At 43.7% G+C, this 20,555-nt stretch overlaps 1 protein-coding gene across 1 annotated transcript in view; it reads left to right on the top strand.

Annotated features, from left to right (window-relative positions):
- The window catches only part of LOC117353425 (cytochrome P450 2D15-like), an 83,352-nt gene that overhangs the window by 53,070 nt on the left and 9,727 nt on the right, over nucleotides 1–20,555 (top strand). The window contains exons 6-7 of the mRNA XM_033929343.1: nucleotides 3,313–3,454; nucleotides 15,985–16,172. Coding sequence (XP_033785234.1) covers nucleotides 3,313–3,454; nucleotides 15,985–16,172 — 330 coding nt within the window. The remainder of the gene's footprint in view (nucleotides 1–3,312; nucleotides 3,455–15,984; nucleotides 16,173–20,555) is intronic.

The raw sequence follows: 20,555 nt of genomic DNA, 5'->3' as shown, positions 1-20,555 counted from the left end.
ATACTACACGAAGCAACAGACCAATACATAAAGACTGTAAGTAAACGCAGGAGAAACAAAAGACCCCAATGGTTCAGTAAAGAAATTTCAGACCTAGTTAAACAGAAAAGAGACGCTTTTATCGACTACAAACATTTAGGCAGAGAGGGGGCAAAAGAGGACTATCTAGACAGATCTAAAGCTGTCAAAACAGCAGTCAGAGAGGCCAAACTCCGAATGGAGGAAGAGCTAGCACGGAAAATTAAGAAAGGGGATAAATCTTTCTTCAGCTATATTAGCGACAGAAAAAGAAACAAAGATGGGATAGTTCGCCTGAAGCAATCGGACGGTAACTTTGCAGAATCAGACTCTGTGAAGGCAGAATTACTAAACCAATACTTCTGTTCAGTGTTCACCCGCGAAGAGCCGGGAGCTGGTCCACAGCTGCAGACGGGAGATAACCGGAAAGACCCGTTTCAGGATTTCGAATTTACGCCCAGTAGTGTCTACGGCGAACTTTCAAGACTCAAAGTAAACAAAGCCATGGGACCGGATAACCTACACCCCAGAATGCTCAGGGAGTTAAGGGAAGTCCTGGCAGAACCATTATCTGTTCTTTTCAATCTTTCCCTAAGCACAGGAAGGGTCCCCTTGGACTGGAAAACAGCCAACGTAATCCCACTCCACAAAAAGGGCTGCAGGACAGAGACAGCAAACTACAGACCAGTGAGTCTCACGTCTATAGTGTGTAAACTCATGGAAACACTGATCAAACAGAATATTGACACAATCCTAGATGAAGAAAAACTGCGTGATCCACACCAACACGGGTTCACCCGGGGTAGATCCTGCCAATCTAATCTGATTAGCTTTTTTGACTGGGTTACCAGACAACTGGACGCCGGAGAGTCACTGGACGTGGTATACTTGGACTTCAGTAAAGCATTTGATAGCGTCCCTCATCGAAGATTACTGAACAAGCTGAAATCGATGGGATTAGGAGACATTCTAACTACATGGGTTGGGGATTGGCTGAGCGGTAGACTTCAGAGGGTGGTGGTAAACGGTACCCCATCCAAAGCATCGGACGTGATCAGTGGAGTGCCGCAGGGATCGGTCCTGGGTCCGATCCTATTCAATTTATTCATAAGAGATATGACGAAAGGACTTAGAGGAAGGGTATCACTGTTCGCCGACGATGCCAAACTTTGTAACATAGTAGGCAGATGCTTATTACCTGATAATATGACACACGACCTACTACTGCTGGAAAATTGGTCAAAAACTTGGCAGCTAGGCTTCAATGCTAAAAAATGCAAGATAATGCACTTGGGCAGGAGAAACCCCCGTAGAACTTATGTACTAAATGGTGAGACCTTGGTTAGAACTACGGCGGAACGCGATCTAGGAGTGATCATTAGCGAGGATATGAAGGTTGCCAATCAAGTGGAGAAGGCTTCCTCCAGGGCAAGACAAATGATGGGGTGTATCCGTAGAGGTTTCGTCAGCAGGAGACCTGAGGTTATGATGCCGTTGTACAGAGCCATGGTGAGGCCTCATTTAGAGTACTGTGTGCAGTTTTGGAGCCCACACTACCGAAAGGACGTGCTGAGGATCGAGTCGGTTCAGCGAACGGCCACCAGGATGGTCATGGGGCTCAAGGATCTCACGTATGAAGAAAGACTAAAGAAGTTGCGGCTGTACTCACTTGAGGAAAGAAGAGAACGGGGAGATATGATTGAAACGTATAAGTACATCACGGGACGCATCGAGTCAGAAGATGATATCTTCTGGCTCATGGGACCCTCAACCACCAGAGGGCATCCGCTGAAAATCAGGGGAGGGAAGTTTCATGGCGATCCCAGGAAGTACTTCTTCACCGAGAGAGTGGTGGACTCCCACCCCAGGTGATAAAGGCCAGTAGCGTAACAGATTTTAAGAAAAAATGGGATACTCACGTGGGATCTTTAAGGGAGTAAACTCAGGGGGGGGATACTTGGAATGGGCAGACTTGGTGGGCAATAGCCCTTTTCTGCCGCTTTTTCTATGTTTCTATGTTTCTATGTTCAAGATTGACATTCCTATCTGCTTGAAAGAAAATTATCAAGGTGAGTACCTAATCTTCCCTTGAACTTCCAGTAAAAAGGTGTGTGCTAAATCCAGATAAATTAAAAGCCCCCCCCCCCCCACCTCCTTTTCTGTAATGTAAAGGCTTCCTGAATTGTCTTTATAGGGTGGTCTCCAAGCCTCTTCTAAAGTTCTTACAAAGTAGTATACCACTTCAGTTAGAGGCCATCTGAATTTTGTTTTTGGTTTTGAATTTGAATTTGGCACCAAAAGTGACCCAAAATCTAGATTAAAATTTCAGCCAAATATGCTCGAGCATTTTCATTTGAAACCAAAATTCTTCAATCCCCCCCATCCGTGATTAGTTGAAACCAAAATTCTTCACTCCTCTCCATCCGTGATCACTCTCAGCTGCTGTTCCACCCCCAGAAGAGAGTGGATCCTCCCAAACCAGCCAACCATCTGACCCCCAACACAAATGTCCTCCTCAGACCTATTTTTAAACATTCTGGTGGTCTAGTGGCTTTGTCTGGGTAAGAGTGATCTCCAGTTGCTCTTGTCTCCGCAGATTTATCAGCCAAAATGGCTACCAGGACTTCCCACAGTAGTCTTGTGAGACAGCCTTGCAACAATTTTGGGATTGGAAGCAACATAAGCAGGAATCACTAAAGATTGCTCCTGTTGATGCTGTTTCAAATCCCAGGATGACACAGGAAGTTTCAGCTGAGGAGACTGTGGGGGTAAGAACAACTGGGGATCACTCTTGCCCTGAAGAAGCCAGTAGACCTTCAGGCCAATTAAAGAAAATGTAAGCCTGGAGAGGGCCTTCAGGTGGTGGAAGGGTTGGGGATGGGTGGTCAGCCAGCTGGCCAGCTCTCTTCTGGCTGTGGCAGCAACATCTGACCTGGAAGGACCCGCAAAACACCATTTTCTGTTCTGGCTGAAATTTGTCGTTTGATTTAGGCAGGAACCAAAACCACCAGTTTCAGTCATCCTCTTGCCTTCAGCTGCCAAAGACAGGCTCAGCACAGACACCATACAGAACACAGAACTAAGAAGAATTTTCACAAATTCTTAAAGTCACTGTCCCATTTAGGCTAAGACATCAATTTTTGGGTCAGTTGCATTGACCATATTCCTTAAGCAGAAATATGTAACTCAGAGATTGGAATCCAGCCCAGAGTTCTGGAACATTCCAGAATGCATTACTGAATTCAGTGGTCTAAATGAGCAATGACATTAACAGCAATGTTCATGTTCTTTCAGGCTAAGGGAAGCCAAGAGACTACTTTTAATGAGCTCAACCTTCTCTTTACAACTAGTGACCTGTTTTCAGCTGGCACAGAAACCACCTCTACAACCTTGCGCTGGGCACTGCTGTTCATGCTTCTCCACCCAGAAATTCAGAGTAAGTGGAAAAGGGAATGAAATACAGTGAAAGATGGAAGATGGAGACATAATTCATTGTCTGACTCATAATCTGTACCTGTCATTGAAAAATTTTCTAATTATATTTCATAGCATGCTGATTTCTTTTTAGGTCAGGATCTGAAAAGTGCTCCATGTTGATGATGGAGATAATCTTTCATGGCCAATGGTGTCATACTAAATGCAAAAATGAAAAATAAAAAGGCTTGGGTTTCAGAAATGTTTTAGATGATTTGCCACGTGATTTGCATTGCTAATCAGGAGACAGGAGCTTACTTACTTGCAGTGCTGAGAAAATGTTTGTGAAATCCCTAGGATAGTCTGTATTTCTGTATAATTTATATAGGAAAAGTGATGTAACCCTCAATAAGAGAAAAATAACCCCATTGAATAAGTAAATCAGAGAAAAGGATATGTATTTTGATTACCTATTAAATGAAAAGTATTTGTGTGAAAAAGTAAGTGTGGCTAATTAGAATCAGATAACAAGTAAATCACCCTCCAGAGCAGGGGTCTCAAAGTCCCTCCTCGAGGGCCGTAATCCAGTTGGGTTTTCATGATTTCCCCAATGAATATGCCTGAGATCTATTTGCATGCACTGCTTTCATTGTATGCTAATAGATCTCATGCATATTCATTGGGGAAATCCTGAAAACCCAACTGGATTGCGCCCCCGAGGAGGGACTTTGAGACCCCTGCTCCAGAGTAAATCTGTATGACTTGTCCTCTGTCAGGGTCCAAAAGGTTTTGAGTTTGCTCTGCTGCATAGAAATGATTGGGAAATCATCATGCCATCATCACATAACATAACATATAATCAGGCTTTTATACTGCATAAGCATACAGTTCAGTGCGGTTCACAAAGAATAAATTAAAAAACCAAATAAGGTATCCAAAAAGCTAGCTGACTATAAATTTTGAAAAAAGATAAGTTTTTAGTTGGCTTCTAAAATGTAAGTAAGAGTGTGATGTAAGAAGAATATCATGAAAGATCTTGTCATGAGAGGTCACTTGAAAGGAAAGTGTATGATCATGGTATTTCTTACTCTTACAGCCCTTGACGTGCAGAAACATGAAAAGGGCATGAGATTTTCTACTATTTTTCTGAGAAGACACAAAGAATATATTGGCCAGATATCGAGGAACCTGACTGAAAGCGACTTTGTAATATATACAACCTAGTTTGAAAACTATACCGGCCTCCACAGGAAGCAAATGCAATTCCTGATAGAAGGGGTCACATGATCGAATTTCTTTAATCCACAGTGTTCTGAATGACTCTCAGTCTGATGTTTTTTTTAGTATTAGTGATTAATGCTCATATCTGTCTAATAAGGCAAAGAGAGACCATTTTTAAACATTTAGGGCTCCATTTATCCACTTTCAGACATTAGAGGCATAATCAAAAACCTAAGATGTCCAAAAAACCATCTAAGTCGGCACTTGGATGTCCTAATTACCGGGATGTACAAGCATCGATTTTCGTTTTCCTGGACATCTAGCAAGATGTTTTTCCCACTGTGCATCCAGAGTACAAGGGTGTGTGTTAAGAGGTATGTTATGAGCGGGCTTTGGGAGTGCTAGACTTGGATATCTTGCAGCAATAATCAAACCTTTTCCAAGATGTCCTGTATGGATCTTAGATGTTTTGGACTAGACCTCTTTTGGAAGCATCTGAGTGCCAAAAAGGTACCCAAACTGACCAGATGATCACTGGAGGGATTAAATAATGAGACCCCCACACTTCCCAAGTGGTCACTGAACCCCCTCCCACCCCACAAAGATCTGAATGAAACAGTACATACCTGTCTCCAGAACAACAGCATCTAGTATAGGGAAGCCAAGTAGAATTCCACATAGGTATCTTAAGTAGCCAAGTGGTGGGTTAGTGAACCACAGAGAGGAGGAGTCAGTCCCATAACCCACTCTAACCACAACATTTATGGTGGAAAGTTTGAGCCCCCCAAAACCCTCTTAACTCTTACCCTTCGTTATTCAGTCATAACTGCAGATGATTTTCCTTTCCATGGTATTCTCGATTAAATCTCAATATGCATGGGCAGAAATTAAATGTTTTTACCCCAACTTTATTTGTTCACCCCCCCCTTTCCCCACTCCTTTATTTTACTGTAACCTACCCATTCCTTCTTTTCCTAATGTTTCCAAACTTGTTTGTTCAGTCGGAATTCTGTCAGTTTGTTTCTGTTGTTCTTGTCCCCCCCCCTTTCCTATTTTTTTTTATAATGTTTTATTGTAAACAACTTAGGTTTTAACCTTGGTTTTAAATTTGTGGTATATTAAATAAATTGAACTTGAACTTACCATACTGCTATATAAGTGCCATCTGCAGCTATAAGAGCTATTGGGGTGGTAGACAGCTGGGTATAGTAGGTTTTGGGGGAGTTTTGGAGGGCTCATCATAAATTATAAGGGGTTCCGGTGAGATGTATACCTGACACCCTTTATGTGAAGGTCACAGCAGTGCCCTCTAAGGTGCCCACTCATCTGTTGGCATGTATATATGGCCAGTCTGTTAGAATGGTGGCCCCCTCACGTCTAAATTGTGCCGATTTGGACGTTTCTAACTTGGACGTTTTTGTGGTCGAAAATTTAATCTAATCTAATCCAGTATTTCTGAATCGCACTTTGCCTAATTAGGTTCAAAGCAATTTACAATATAAGGAATTATAGAATGTATAAGCTACATTATCCCAGGACAAGCAGGCAGCCTATTCTCACATATGGGTGATGTTATCGATGGAGTCCCGAAGCGGAAGCCTTGCAAGCAGACTTGCTTGTAGAAATTAGAAGTTTCGAGTCAGCCGCACCGTGCATGCGCGAGTGCCTTCCCGCCCAGCACAGGGTGCATCTCCTCAGTTCTCAATTTTCCACAGAGCTGAGAAGTCCCTCTTTGACTCTCTGCGTTCGACTTACTTCGTGCCTTCTCTCACCGCGGTTTGTGTTCTTTTTCTTCATGAATCACTGTATTTCTTTTATTTCTAGTTAAAAAAAAAAATTATTTCTTCCATTCGGCTGCCGGGGCAGGCTGCTCAGCCGCAGCCCAGGGGCTTCGACTTTGCGGTGGCTGTTTTTCCTCCTATGTCCCAGCCAGCAACAGGCTTCAAGAAGTGTAGCCAGTGTCAACGTGCGATTTCTCTCACAGACCCACACAGTAGGTGCCTCAAGTGCCCTGGGCCAGACCTCACCCGAAGTCGTGTGAGCGCTGTGCTATTCTTCAACCTCGAGCCCTTAAATGTCGTCTACTTTCAATGGAGAAGCTCTTTGGGATGGATTTGACCACTTCCTCAACTCCGAAGCCAACCTCGGTCTCACCTTTGACCGAGGGTCCTCCTGCCTCCACTGCTTCGAACTCGAGCCTCATCAGACCTTCTTTGTTTGCAGCGGCTCTTTCCTCGATGACGTCTGCTGTATCTTCCCCTTTATCGTCAGGTCAGATAGCTCAGCAGAAAGTTCCAGCGTTGGTGCTTAAGGTGCCTAAGACTTCCAAGTCAAAGCACATTTCCACTGCCTCTGTGGAACCTCCAGCCAAAGCAGGTGGTCTGGTTTCAGACGCGGATCCATCCTTGCCGGCTTCTTTCCAGACCATGTTAGAGAAGCAATTCATTCAGTTCCTCACTAATATGGGACCGAAGCTTGTTACTCTAATCCAGCCTGGGCATTCTGCAGACTCCCGCGAGGTTGAGCCTCTTCCTATGCCTCAGTCTGAGCTTACACACTCTAAGCAGGGAGCAGAGTCTCTGCGAGTGTTTGGTCTGGCAGCTATGCACGTGAAGCAAAAAGCAGATTCTTTGCAAGTGCCTCGACAGGAATCCTCATACTCTATACAAGGAGCAGAGTCTTTGGGAGTGCATCGAGGTTCCTCCAACAAGCCTCTGGAGCTTCGATCCACAGCTTCCAGCCCTATCCATTCTTTGGTGGAATCGACTGCTTCCATCTCCGGGGCAAAGTCTCCTCGATCTTCGAGATCTGCTTCCAACACCAATCTCATCGACGATCGAGGCCTTCCTCGAGGCATACTTCCAGACATAGCTCTTCTTCCAAAGAGCATCCTTCTTCAACTAAGCTTCAATCTACACCTTCCATTTCTACTAGACCACCGACTCCTCGATCGAGGTCTCCACTTCCACACCTCGAGGACTCAGCGGTTTCGATTGCTTCATCCAAGTCTCCCTATTCTTTTGATGCCTTTTTTCCTGTCGAAGCTTCATCTTCGACCCAGGCTGCCTCGACAATCTCGAGTCCTTCTCGAGGCAAGGCATTGGCGGATCAGCTATCTTTCTCCTCTTTTCTTTGTCAGGTGGCTATTGACTTGGACCTTCAATTGGATGCTGGTTCCAAATACTCTAAGGAGTATCTTGAAGTCATGCATCTTCCTCAACCTCCGGGAGAGTCACTTAAGCTTCCTCTTCACAAGCTTTTGTCTCAGACTTTCACCAGTTGCCTGGAGACTCCTTATGCAATTCCAGCTGTTCCAGGCAAATGACTCCAGATATAAAACTCTCCATTGCAAAGGATTTGAGAATTCACAGTTCTCGCCAAGATGGCCGACGGTCTCTGAGGCTGAGCAGCACGGCGGAGGAGAATGTTTGAAATTTTTCTTGGAGGGGAATTACTCACTCGAACATGCCGAAGAGGAGAGGTCGCAGCGCCGCTGGAGACTCGCGGCGTTCTGCGGTGTCCTCTTTCGGCAATATTGAAGAACTCCTTCGTCGGATGCAGGATATCCCGGCAGCGTCGGAACCCCCGCTGGAGACGCCTCAGAGGGGCAGAAATGAGGCGATCTCCCTGGGGCTAGAGACAACGTTGAGCTCCGACGCTAGGGCACCTCCCCCACCTCCTCAGGTTACTAGCTCCCTACGAGTGGAGGAGCTACCGGAAGAAGGCATGCACCTACCCTCGGAGGCTAGGAAGAACATGGAGAGGAGCAAGGAGATGGACTCCCTGAGTTTTCAGGTGAGTCCAAGAAGTACCGAGGACTTGGAAATATCAGGGATTACCCCAGCCCAGCAGAAGGATTGCCAGGAACAGCTAACAATTGGTGAGGCTATTCAAGTTTCTAATGTTTCATATGTTATAGAAAAACCCAGAGAAGTAATACTGGATTCAATTTGGGACCTAGTTGCTGACCTGGCCAAGTCTGTAAAGCCCCAGCTTTTGCAGCTGGAAAATAAAATTATACTTCAAGAAACTGAGATAAAAAATATAAAGGTTGAAATTGACGAATCCAAGAATTCTATTGTGAATATACAACAGGAACTAAAAGTATCAAAACAGCTTAGTGATGCATTAGTAAAAGATAATACAAATTTACGCAGAAAAGTGGAAACTTTGGAGAACTTTTCTCGTAATAATAATCTCCAACTGATTAATTTTCCCAGGATAGCTTCGGTGACATCTAGGGATATGTTGAAACGTTATATGTTGGAGATTTTAGGTATTCCAGAGGATACATTACCACCACTTACTCAAGTCTATTATTTGCCAGTGAAAGCTATTAAATCACCATCTAAACCACAGGAGGATAATCAACCACTTAAAGTTTCAGCAATGCTGGAACTCTCGGACAAAGAGGCCGCATCTCCGGCAACACTGCTTCTCACTGTGGCTCTTGCACCAGATAAAAATTGGTTGCTTAGACTGTTCTTTAGAAATAAAATGAAATAATTTCTTGGATATAAAATTTTAATGTTTCCAGATTTGGCACGGGATACTCAAAGAAGAAGGCGAGAATTTATTTTGATGAAGCCAGGGGTTACATCTCTTGGAGGGACTTTTTTTCTACGGCACCCTTTTAAATGTGTAATACAATACCATATGAAAAAATATGTATTCTTTGAGCCCTTCCGGTTGACAGCCTTTCTGGCAGGAACTCGACTGGATGAAGGGAAATTAAAGTGAAGTGCAATTGAATAAATGGTATCCTTTCTCAGCTAAAGGGATCTTGTTTCCCTATATATTTGATTTAATATTTTGTTAATATTTGTTAATATGTTCGCCTAATCTTTCTTGGATCTAAATGGAGGACTTGAGCTGAATTTAAGCTAAATATTTATTTTATTTGACTATTATGTATTTTAAATCTTGAATATTATTTTCCTGCTTTTCTTCAACTTTCTGTACAAGTGAATACTTGATTTGTAAAATGTGAAAACTTGATAAATAAATAATATTAAAAAAAAAGAGAATTCACAGTTCTCACCAATCCCTACTTGTGGAGTCATCCTTGAAAAGGTCCCATCCTTCCAAGGTTTATGCTACCTTTCCTCCTGGAAGGGAAGGGAAACCTTTGGACAAATTCGGACGTCGCATCTATCAAAATGCCATGATGTCCTCTAAAGTCCTTAATTACAATTTCCATTTTATCACTTATTTTGAGTTCCTCATTGCTCTTTGCCTAAATTTCTCAGTTATTTAGATACTCAAAAGCACTTTGAATTTCAAGAAGTCATAGCTTCTCTATCACAACTCAGATTATATCTACTTCAGTCTTCTTACGATGCCTTTGAGTTGTCTGCCAGGGCAGCTGCTTGTTCTGTAGCAATGCACCACCTTGCCTGGCTTCGTACCATTGACATGGATCCTAATCTTCAGGCCCGCTTGGCTAATATTCCTTGTGCAGGCAATGACCTCTTCAATGAATCTATTGAGGCAGCCACCAAGAAAATGTCTGAGCATGAAAAATCCTTTGCTTCTGTTGTCAGACCTAAGCCAAAGCCAGCTCCTGCCAAGCCTGCACACCCTCCGTTTTGCTCCAAGAGCGGCTCCTTACACTCGCCCTCCTCTCAAGAAACAGCATAATCAGAAGCAACAGAAATCTCAACCTTCTGCTGCACCTAAGGCTACGCAGCCTTTTTGACTGTTTAAAACAGAGAATAACCTCCACTGTTCTGTCTCTGAACTATCTTCCCCCTATTGAAGGTCATCTTCATAATTTTTATCACTGATGGGAGACAATCACATCCGACCTCTGGGTGCTGTCAATCATCAGGGAAGGATACTCTCTTCATTTCACTCAGGTTCCACCAGAGCTTCCTCCAAGAGAGTATCCTTCCAGTCCATCCCAGACCGCCCTTCTTCTTCAGGAAGCTCAAGCTCTGCTTCGTCTCTGTGCCATCGAACCAGTTCCTTTGGAACAGTAGAACAGGGGTTTTTACTCCCGTTACTTCCTTGTTTCGAAGAAGATGGGCGATCTGCGGCCCATTCTGGATCTCAGGGCTCTCAACAAATTTTTAGTCAAAGAAAAATTTGGAATGTTGTCCCTGGCATCTGTTTATCCCCTTCTAGATCAGAACGACTGGTTATGCTCTCTGGATCTCAAGGAAGCCTACACTCATATTTCCATTCATCCGGCCTCCCATCTATACCTCAGATTTCGGGTGGGGAATCTGCATTATCAATACAGAGTGCTGCCCTTTGGCCTGGCTTCATCTCCCAGAGTGTTCACCAAGTGCCTGGTAGTGGTAGCCGAAGCTCTCAGAAACCATGGTCTTCAGGTATTTCCCTACTTGGACGACTGGCTCATCAAAGATTCAACATCTCAAGGGGTTATTGTAGCGACCCAACGGACTATGTGGTTCCTACAGAGTTTGGGATTCTAAATCAACTTTCCCAAATCCCAACTTCAACACTCTCAGAATCTACAGTTCATCGAAGCTGTTCTGGATACTATCCAACTCAGAGCATTCCTTCCGCAACAATGTCTGGAAGTCCTCATAGAAACATAGAAACATAGAAATAGACGGCAGATAAGGGCCCACGGCCCATCTAGTCTGCCCACCTTAATGTCCCTCCCCTACCTTTGCCCTGTGAATAGATCCCATGTGCCAATTCCATTTGGCCTTAAAATCAGGCACGCTGCTGGCCTCAATCACCTGTAGTGGAAGACTATTCCAGCGATCAACCACTCTTTCAGTGAAAAAGAATTTCCTGGTGTCACCTCGTAGTTTCCCGCCCCTGATTTTCAACAGATGCCCTCTTGTTGTCGTGGGACCCTTGAAAAAGAAGATATCTTCCTCCGCCTCGATGCGGCCCGTAAGATACTTGAATGTCTTGATCATGTCTCCCCTCTCTCTGCGCTCCTCGAGCAAGTATAGCTGTAATTTGTCAAGCCGTTTTTCGTATGGTAGATCCTTGAGTCCCGAGACCATCCGGGTGGCCATTCTTTGCACCGACTCCAGTCTCAGCACATCCTTGCGATAATGCAGCCTCCAGAATTGCACACAGTATTCCAGGTGGGGCCTCACCATGGATCTATACAATGGCATAATGACTTCCGCCTTACGACTGACGAAACCCTTTCGTATGCAGCCCATGATTTGTCTTGCCTTGGACGAAGCCTGCTCCACTTGATTGGCAGACTTCATGTCCTCACTGACGATTACCCCCAAGTCTCGTTCTGCTACCGTTTTTGTTAAGATCTCGCCATTAAGGGTATAAGACTTGCATGGATTCTGGCTGCCCAGGTGCATAACTTTGCATTTTTTGGCATTGAAGTTGAGTTGCCATGTCCTAGACCATCGCTCCAGTAGGAGTAGGTCGTGCATCATGTTGTCGGGCACTGAATCTTCGTCTGTTGTGCATTTGCCTCCTTCAACTCTGTCATACAGTGTCTTCCCGCTCCTCCATATCAGCGAGACACATGATGGTACTCCTGGGTCACAAGGCCTTTTGCCAGAATTCACCTCAAAATTCCTCAGTGGACCCTGGCATCTCAGTGGATGCAGGTTTGCGACCCACTTTCTTGACACATTGCAGTCACTCCTTCATTGAGACAGTCTCTCCGCTGGTGGATGCTCTCTTCCAATCTATCCAGAGGCTTGCTGTTTCAAACGCCCCCTCATCAGAAGGTACTCACAACAGATTCCTCAACCTACGCTTAGGGTGCTCATCTCGATGGTCTCCATATTCAAGGCCACTGGACCAGTACGGATCGTCAGTGTCACATCGATCTGTTGGAACTCAGAGCGATTTTCAAGTCTCTCAAAGCTTTTCAACATCTTCTTCACGATCAGGTAGTCCTCATTCGGACGGACAACCAAGTCACCATGTATTGTGTCAACAAACAGGGAGGGACAGGATCTTCCTCCTTTTGTCAAGAAGCTCTGAAGGTTTGGGACTGGGCAATCCGCCACAACACCTTGCTCAAAGCTGTCTACATCCAAGGGGCTTAAAATTGCTTGGTGGACATCTTGAGTCATCTTCTGCAACCTCACGAATGGACACTCCATTCCTCACCTCTTCGTCACATTTTTTCACAGTGGGGAACGCCTCAGATAGATCTCTTTGCAGCTCCCCACAACTACAACTGCCTCAGTTCTGCTCCAGGATCTATTCTCCTCATCGCCTCGAGGCAGATGCTTTTCTTCTGGAATGGACAAATCTCTTCCTGTATGCATTCCCTCCATTCCCTCTCATTATCAAGACTCTTGTCAAGTTAAAGAACGACCATGCCACCATGATTCTGATTGCTCCTCGGTGGCTTCTCCTTCAACTCAGCAGCAGGGAGCCATACCTTCTACCAGTTTTTCCATCTCTGCTTACACAGAGTCAGGGATCTCTGCTTCATCCCAACCCACAGTCTCTACACCTGACAGCTTGGTACCTCTCAACATAACTCCTCTTCAGTTTCTCAATCTATAAGAGACATTTTAGAGGTTTCTAGGAAGCCTACCACTAGACAATGTTATCATGAAAAATTGACTAGATTTTCTACGTGGTGTTTTTCTCACGATAAGGAGCCTCAACTTTCCTCCTTATCTTCTGTTTTAGACTATCTTTTGCACTTATCCACCTCTGGCCTCAAGTCTACATCAATCCGAGTCCATCTCAGTGCAATTCCTGCTTTCCATCAGCCTATTGAAGGAAAACCCCTTTCTGCTCATCCAGTGGTTTCCAGATTCATGAAAGGTCTTTTCAATCTCAAACCTCCTGTCAAACCACCTCCAGTGGTTTGGGAACTCAATATTGTTCTTACTCAATTGATGAAGACTCCATTTGAACCAATGTCTATGGCTCATCTGAAGTATCTCACTTGGAAAGCGGTGTTTCTCATTGCCTCACTTCTGTTCGAAGAGTCAGTGAGCTGCAAGCTTTAGTTGCTGATCCACCTTTCACTGTGTTCCATTATGACAAGGTGGCTCTCCGTACTCATCCTAAATTCCTACCTAAAGTGGTTTCGGAATTTCATCTCAGCCAATCCATTATTCTTCCAGTGTTCTTTCCAAAGCCTCATTCTCATCCTGGAGAATCAGCTCTTCATACTCTTGACTGTAAACATGCTTTGGCCTTCTATTTGGAACATACCAAACCAAACAGAACTGCTCCTCAATTTTGTCTCCTTCGATCCAAATAAGTTGGGACATCCTATCTCTAAGCGTACCATCTCCAACTAGATGGCTGCTTGTATCTCTATCTGCTATGCCCAGGCTGGATTACCCCTACACAGTAGAGTCACAGCTCATAAGGTCAGAGCAATGGTAGCTTCAGTAGCTTGCCTCAGATCTACACCTATTGAGGAAATTTGCAAGGCTGCTACTTGGTCCTTGGTTCATACTTTCATTTCTCACTATTGTCTGGATGTTTTCTCCAGACGGGATGGCCATTTTGGCCAGACAGTATTACAAAATTTATTTTCCTAAATTGCCAACACTCCCACAATCCCATTCTAGTTAGCTTGAAGGTCACCCATATATGAGAATAGGCTGCCTGCTTGTCCTGGGATAAAGCACAGTTACTTACCGTAACAGGTGTTATCCAGGGACAGCAGGCAGCTATTCTCACAACCCACCCACCTCCCCTGGTTGGCTTCTCTGCTAGCTATCTGAACTGAGGAGATGCGCCCTGTGCTGGGCGGGAAGGCACTCACGCATGCACGGTGCGGCTGACTTGAAACTTCTAGCTTCTACAAGCAAGTCTACTTGTGAGGCTTCCGCATCGGGGCTCCATCGATGACATCACCCATATGTGAGAATAGCTGCATGCTGTCCCTGGATAACACCTGTTATGGTAAGTAACTGTGCTTTATATTATAGCAGTTCGAAGATAACCAAGTTATGAACAGAGTAAAGGGGAAAGGGGGGGGTTGATGTTCCATGACTGTAATGATATAACACTTGAGTTAAGTATGGGATTTAGTGATACTAGGTATATTGAGTTAGTTGTCATTAGTGTGTATTCTTTCTCTCTCTCTCTCAAAAAAAAGAATTTTTAGGTTTTTTTTCATAATCTGTTGTAGAATGTTTCTGTCCTAATGTTGGGAGGTTGTTCCAGGTCTTGGTGCCAAGATAAGTGAATAGCAAGTCGAATATGTGTTTGTATTTAATTCCTTTGGGAGATGGGATGAGTAGCTGAAGCGATTTCAGTTTTCTGGTTGATGGCCAGGAATTGACGAAAAAGTTTGAGTGGCTCTGCTGTTTTTTGCATAAAAAATTTGAAACTTTATACATGATAGTTTGAAGGTTATACAAGTTTTGACAGCTAGGTAAGTCATTCTGGACAAGCGGTTTATTTCCCTACAGCCGCGAGCCTTGCAGAAGGAATCCACTCTTGATTTTTTTCTGAATCCCTCCTATTTAATAGAGGGCTCTGCTGTCCCCTATAGTTTTTTTCCTTCTGCAGATGAGACTGAAGGAGTGGTTCTGATCTGTTCTTATAGTAAAGCGAGACAAAGTCAAATTTTTTTGCGTTTCGATATTAGTCTGATCGCTGTGTTTTGTATCATCTGTAGTTTGTTCAGGAGAGTGGAGTTTAGAAAATAACCCCCCCTTCCAATCCCCCCTCCCATGTTTCGCAACTGCTTTATCAAGGATCTCCCCCCTCTCTCTGTTGCAACAGCTGCAAAACATGGGATGGTGGGGGGATTGGAAGGGGGGTTATTGTTTTCTTTTTATACTTATTGTCAAAAACAAAAACAAATAAATTTCTGGGAGTTTTTCCATTGCTATTGTTTTGTATTTGGTTTAATCCAGGGTGCTTTAATGCTATGTTCTGCTTTTGTTATACACTTTTCTGACTGCTTTTGGCTGTTCTCTTTGTATTGTTGTGTTGACCCTGGATTCAATAAACACTTACATAAATAATAAAAATAAAAAATAAAGTACCCCTGATCAACGGAAATGAACAGAAATCAAGCACTTAAGCTAAGTTCCCTGTTTTCATTTATGAAAATTTAAAAGATATTTAAGAAAGAAGGAAGCAAATTAAGAGAAATAAGAGTAAAACAATTTAGAAATAAGTTATTATTAAGACCGATGATGATCTGACACATAAAGCTTGTGGACAATGAAAGTTGTTTGAATCTCGAGTGGTATCGCTGAGGTCTTAGTAGAGGTATAAAATATACAAGAGAAAGAAATATATAAAAGTGATGTGTGAATGATCCAGTGGAATATGCCAAGAAAGTTTGATACTAAGCTGGATTTGAGAAGCTTGCCGATTCAGTGTGGATTTTTACAGTTTATTACCCAGCATAAAATCTTTCTGTATTTCCAGGCAAAGTCCATGCGGAAATTGACCGAGTGATCGGCAGAGACAGGAGACCTGAACTGGGTGATCAGGTGAACATGCCTTTCACCAATGCCGTCATCCATGAAACTCTACGTTGTGGAGATATCGTTCCCATAGCCCTGCCTCACATGGCATATCGGGATACCGAGATCCAGGGCTTCTTCATCCCCAAGGTATGTACTATCATTAGAATTACAGGGGATATATAGGACCATTTCCTGTGTGCTACAATTATATCTCCAAGTAACTGTTTTCTTTCAAGCACTTGGCCTCAAATTCCCAGGCAGCTTCAAATCAATTAAAAAAAAAATACATTTGAAATGCTATGATTATTATTCTTTCAAGAATTTTGCAACAAAAATATTTCAGAGGCTTTAGTTAGGATCTGTGTAAGCAGAAACAGATGTTACATGGGAAGGGGTTGGAAACAGGGGTAAATGTAATTAGGTCACTAATCCAGTGCGTGCGTTAAAACCGCTAGTGCGGCTTTGTAAAAGGAGCCCTAAGTCTAATAGATGCTGGCACTGTCATCTCAAGATAGGGACATTGGATCATTTATTGTTCTATTGTCCATTAATACTTAAATTTTGGAGATCCATTTGGAATCAAGTAAATAAATTATTGGAAAATCCAATGGCAATGACGTATGATACCGTGCTATTTGGCATGTTAATGAGGGCCTAAAGCCAAATATCTTCCCATAATAATAAATTTCATTGTATCTATGAATCAGCAGACTTCTAGGGTCACACACACAGGGGGAGGCATTGCAGGGGGTTTGGCGGGTGATATATGGGAAACAAAAAAAAAATTTATGTTGAGCAATGGGTGTTGGATGCTTTTCTTCACATGCTTGCGAGCGATGATCTTAGTTGTTACATTACATTACATTACATTAGTGATTTTTATTCCGCTTGTACCTTGCGGTTCAAAGCGGATTACATAAGAAGAGAGCTGGACATTTCCAGGAGGGTACATGACATTGGAGAATACAGATTGAAGGTATAGACTTAATAACAGAATGAGTGTGTAGACATAATAACATTGGAAGATAAATCAGGTTACATTACATTACATATCAAATAGTCTGTTTCCATACGTTGGTAGGTAATCAGTTTCGGTAGTATGAATTAGGTTCCAGGTATTTTTTTTTTTTTACATTTTTGGTTGATTGAGGGTATGGTGCCAGGGAGTGAGCAAAACCTGGTCGGTGTAAGTGGAAGAGGAGAGGGAGATTAGGTAGATTGTATATAGTTTTTGAATAGCAGCGTTTTGATTTCTTTACGGAATGCTTTGAAGTCAGATGTTGAGGTTAACAATCTGGTGATGGAGGGTTCGAGTTTTGCTGCATGCGTTGCTATGAGGTTATCATAAAGCTTTTTACGATGAGTGCCATTGAGTGGTGGGTATGAGAATGTTCATACTTGGTGTTCTGTTTCTGTGCTTTGGTGTACTTTTTTTGCTGTATAATTCTTGTGCATTATTGTGTGAGCATTTTGTGCTTGCTTTAAGTGCTTTTCTTGCTTATTGTTTGTTATTTCCCTGCTGCTCAATAAAGAGATTATTTAAAAAAAAAAAAAAAGTCCATAAACCAGCCTAAGTCGGTACTTGGACAATCAAAAAGACAGGTCGTCCAAGTACCGATAATCAAAACTGGTAATAGACGTATTTAAAACCAGCTTAGACCTTTTCACTGCCTCTATACTCCCAGAGCGAAAAGGTGAATTTGAAGGAGTGGATAGGATGGGAGGTGGGCAGGATGTGGGCCGAAGTAGACTTAGTCGTCCGGCAGCCATAACCAAAAAGGTTTGACAGGTTGTTAGATGCAACTTATATGTTTTGACTTAGACAAAGTCAGGCATAGGTTCCAGATTGCGCCTGCTGCACCCATAACGATCACAGCAGGAGAGATTCCCAATCTCTCCTGCCACCGCCACTCCCCCCCCCCCGAACTGGCGCAATCTTCGCCGGCAGGAGGGTTGCACAGTCCCTTCTGCCGAACACCCTCCCCGAAGCGGCACTCCCCAAAGATGTTCATTTTGGTCAATCGGTTTTATGTAACTTATTTGCATTATAGACTCTCTCCACCTCCTGTACGCTTTATCAACTTGGGACTCACCAACAAATGTGCCTGCATATCCCCTGCTTGTCTCCGAAGAAAGCAAAGTTGCTTTTCCTGTAACAGGTGTTAGAAACATAGAAACATAGAAAGATGACGGCAGAAAAGGGCTATAACCCATCAAGTCTGCCCACTCTACTGACCCACCCCATTAAATCAGAGTGCTGCTCGACCCACGTAGGGATCCCACTGGATGTCCCATTTATTCTTAAAGTCGAGCACGCTAGTGGCCTTGATCACCTGCACCGGTAGTTTGTTCCAGTGATTCACCACCCTTTCTGTGAAGAAATACTTCCTGGTGTCACCACCAAATCTCCCTCCTCTGAGTTTGAGCGGGTGCCCCCTTGTGACTGAAGGTCCCTTAGGAAAGAATATGTCGTTTTCCACCTCGACACGACCTGTGATGTACTTAAATGTCTCAATCATGTCACCCCTCTCCCTGCGCTCCTCTAGAGAGTAGAGCTGCAACTTGCCCAGTCTTTCCTCGTATGAGAGACCCTTGAGTCCGGAGACCATCCTAGTGGCCATTTGCTGGACTGACTCAGCTCGAAGTACATCTTTACGGTAATGTGGCCTCTAGAATTGCACACAGTACTCCAGATGAGGTCTCATCATGGTTCTGTACAGTGGCATTATGACTTCAGGTTTACGGCTGACGAAGCTTCTATTGATACATCCCATCATTTGCCTTGCCTTGGATGAGGCCTTCTCTACTTGTTTGGCAGCCTTTATGTCTGCACTGATGATTACTCCCAAGTCCCATTCTTCTGAAGTCCTAGCTAGTGTTTCTCCATTCAAGGTGTATGTTCTGCATGGATTTCTGCTGCCGAGATGCATCACCTTACACTTCTTTGCATTGAAGCCCAGCTGCCATGTTGAGGACCAGTTTTCCAACTTGATCAGATCCTGCGTCATACCATCCGTGAGATCGCTTTCACCTACTATATTACACAGTTTGGCATCGTCGGCAAACAGCGCTACTTTTCCCTGAAGCCCTCGGGTCAAGTTCCTTATGAATATGTTAAAAAGGGATGGTCCCAGGACTGAGCCCTGCGGCACTCCGCTAGTCACCTCCGATGTCTTAGAGAGGGTGCCATTGACCACCACCCTCTGAAGTCTTCCACTCAGCCAATCATTGACCTATGCAGTTAGTTTCTCACCTAACCCCATCGATTTCATCTTGTTTAATAGTCTACGGTGTGGGACACTGTCAAACGCTTTACTGAAATCCAAGTACACTATGTCCAGAGACTCTCCCGAGTCTAGCTTTCCTGTCACCTAGTCAAAGAAGCTGATAAGATTGGATTGGCATGACCTGCCCCTAGTGAATCCATGTTGACAGGGATCCCTCAGATTCCCCTCATCCAATATCGTGTCTAATTTCCCTTTAAGTAGAGTTTCCATGAGTTTACACACTATTGATGTGAGACTTAATAATAATAATAATAATAACTTTATTTTTATATACCGCAGTACCACAACAGTTCAAAGCGGTTTACAGTGTAAGAGACTGTACATTTACAGCGAAGATACAATGCGAACTGTACATATTCAGTAAAGGTGTTTATACAGCAAAGAACAGTGTAGATTTACCATGCAGGAGACTGTACATATACAGCAGAGATATGTATATAGTGGAGAGGCAGTGCGAGAGGCATTATAAAGAACAAAGCAGTGTACAAAATCAATGCAGGGTGGTGAATGTCAAGAAGACAACCAGTATCAGTTATAGGATGGTAGTATTTGATTATTTGGTGATGGGGGAGGTTCCAGAAATTTGTCATAGAGGAAAGATTTGAGAGATTTCCTGAAGGACGAGTAAGATGGGGCAGATGAGATGAGGGTGGTCAGGCAGTTTGTCCATCTGCCAGCTTGGTATGAGAGAGTTCTATTGAAGAATCTTTTGTAGGTGCATCCCTTTGGGGAAGGGTAGGTAAACAGGTTGGCATTACGCGTGCGAGTGGTTCCAGGGAACATGAAGTGGTGAGACAGATAAATCGGGGATAAGCCAGTTAAGGTTTTGAAGCAGAGGCAGGTGAATTTGAAGATGACTCTCGCTTCTATTGGCAACCAGTGCAGTTTTCTATAGTAAGGGGTGATGTGGTCTGACTTTTTGAGGCTAAAGATTAGGCGGACCGCGGTGTTTTGGATAAGTCTCAGTCGTTTGATGGTTTTCTTGTAGGAGCCCATATAAATTATATTACAGTAATCCAGTGTACTTAGGATTAGGGATTGGACCAGCAGTCTGAAGGAGGGGAAGTCGAAGTAATGTTTGATGGTACAGAGTTTCCAGAGGGTATAAAAGCATTTTTTGACTTACTGGTCTGTAATTCGCAGCCTCCCTTTTTGTGCAGAGGAACAACGTTGGCATTTTTCCAGTCCAGGGGGACTTTCCCCATACTTAGGGAGAGATTGAAGAGCATGGCTAACGGTTCCG

Source organism: Geotrypetes seraphini, chromosome 2 (genome assembly GCF_902459505.1).
Source record: "Geotrypetes seraphini chromosome 2, aGeoSer1.1, whole genome shotgun sequence".
Lineage (NCBI taxonomy): Eukaryota > Metazoa > Chordata > Amphibia > Gymnophiona > Dermophiidae > Geotrypetes > Geotrypetes seraphini.
This window is presented reverse-complemented; position numbering and strand designations above follow the sequence as displayed.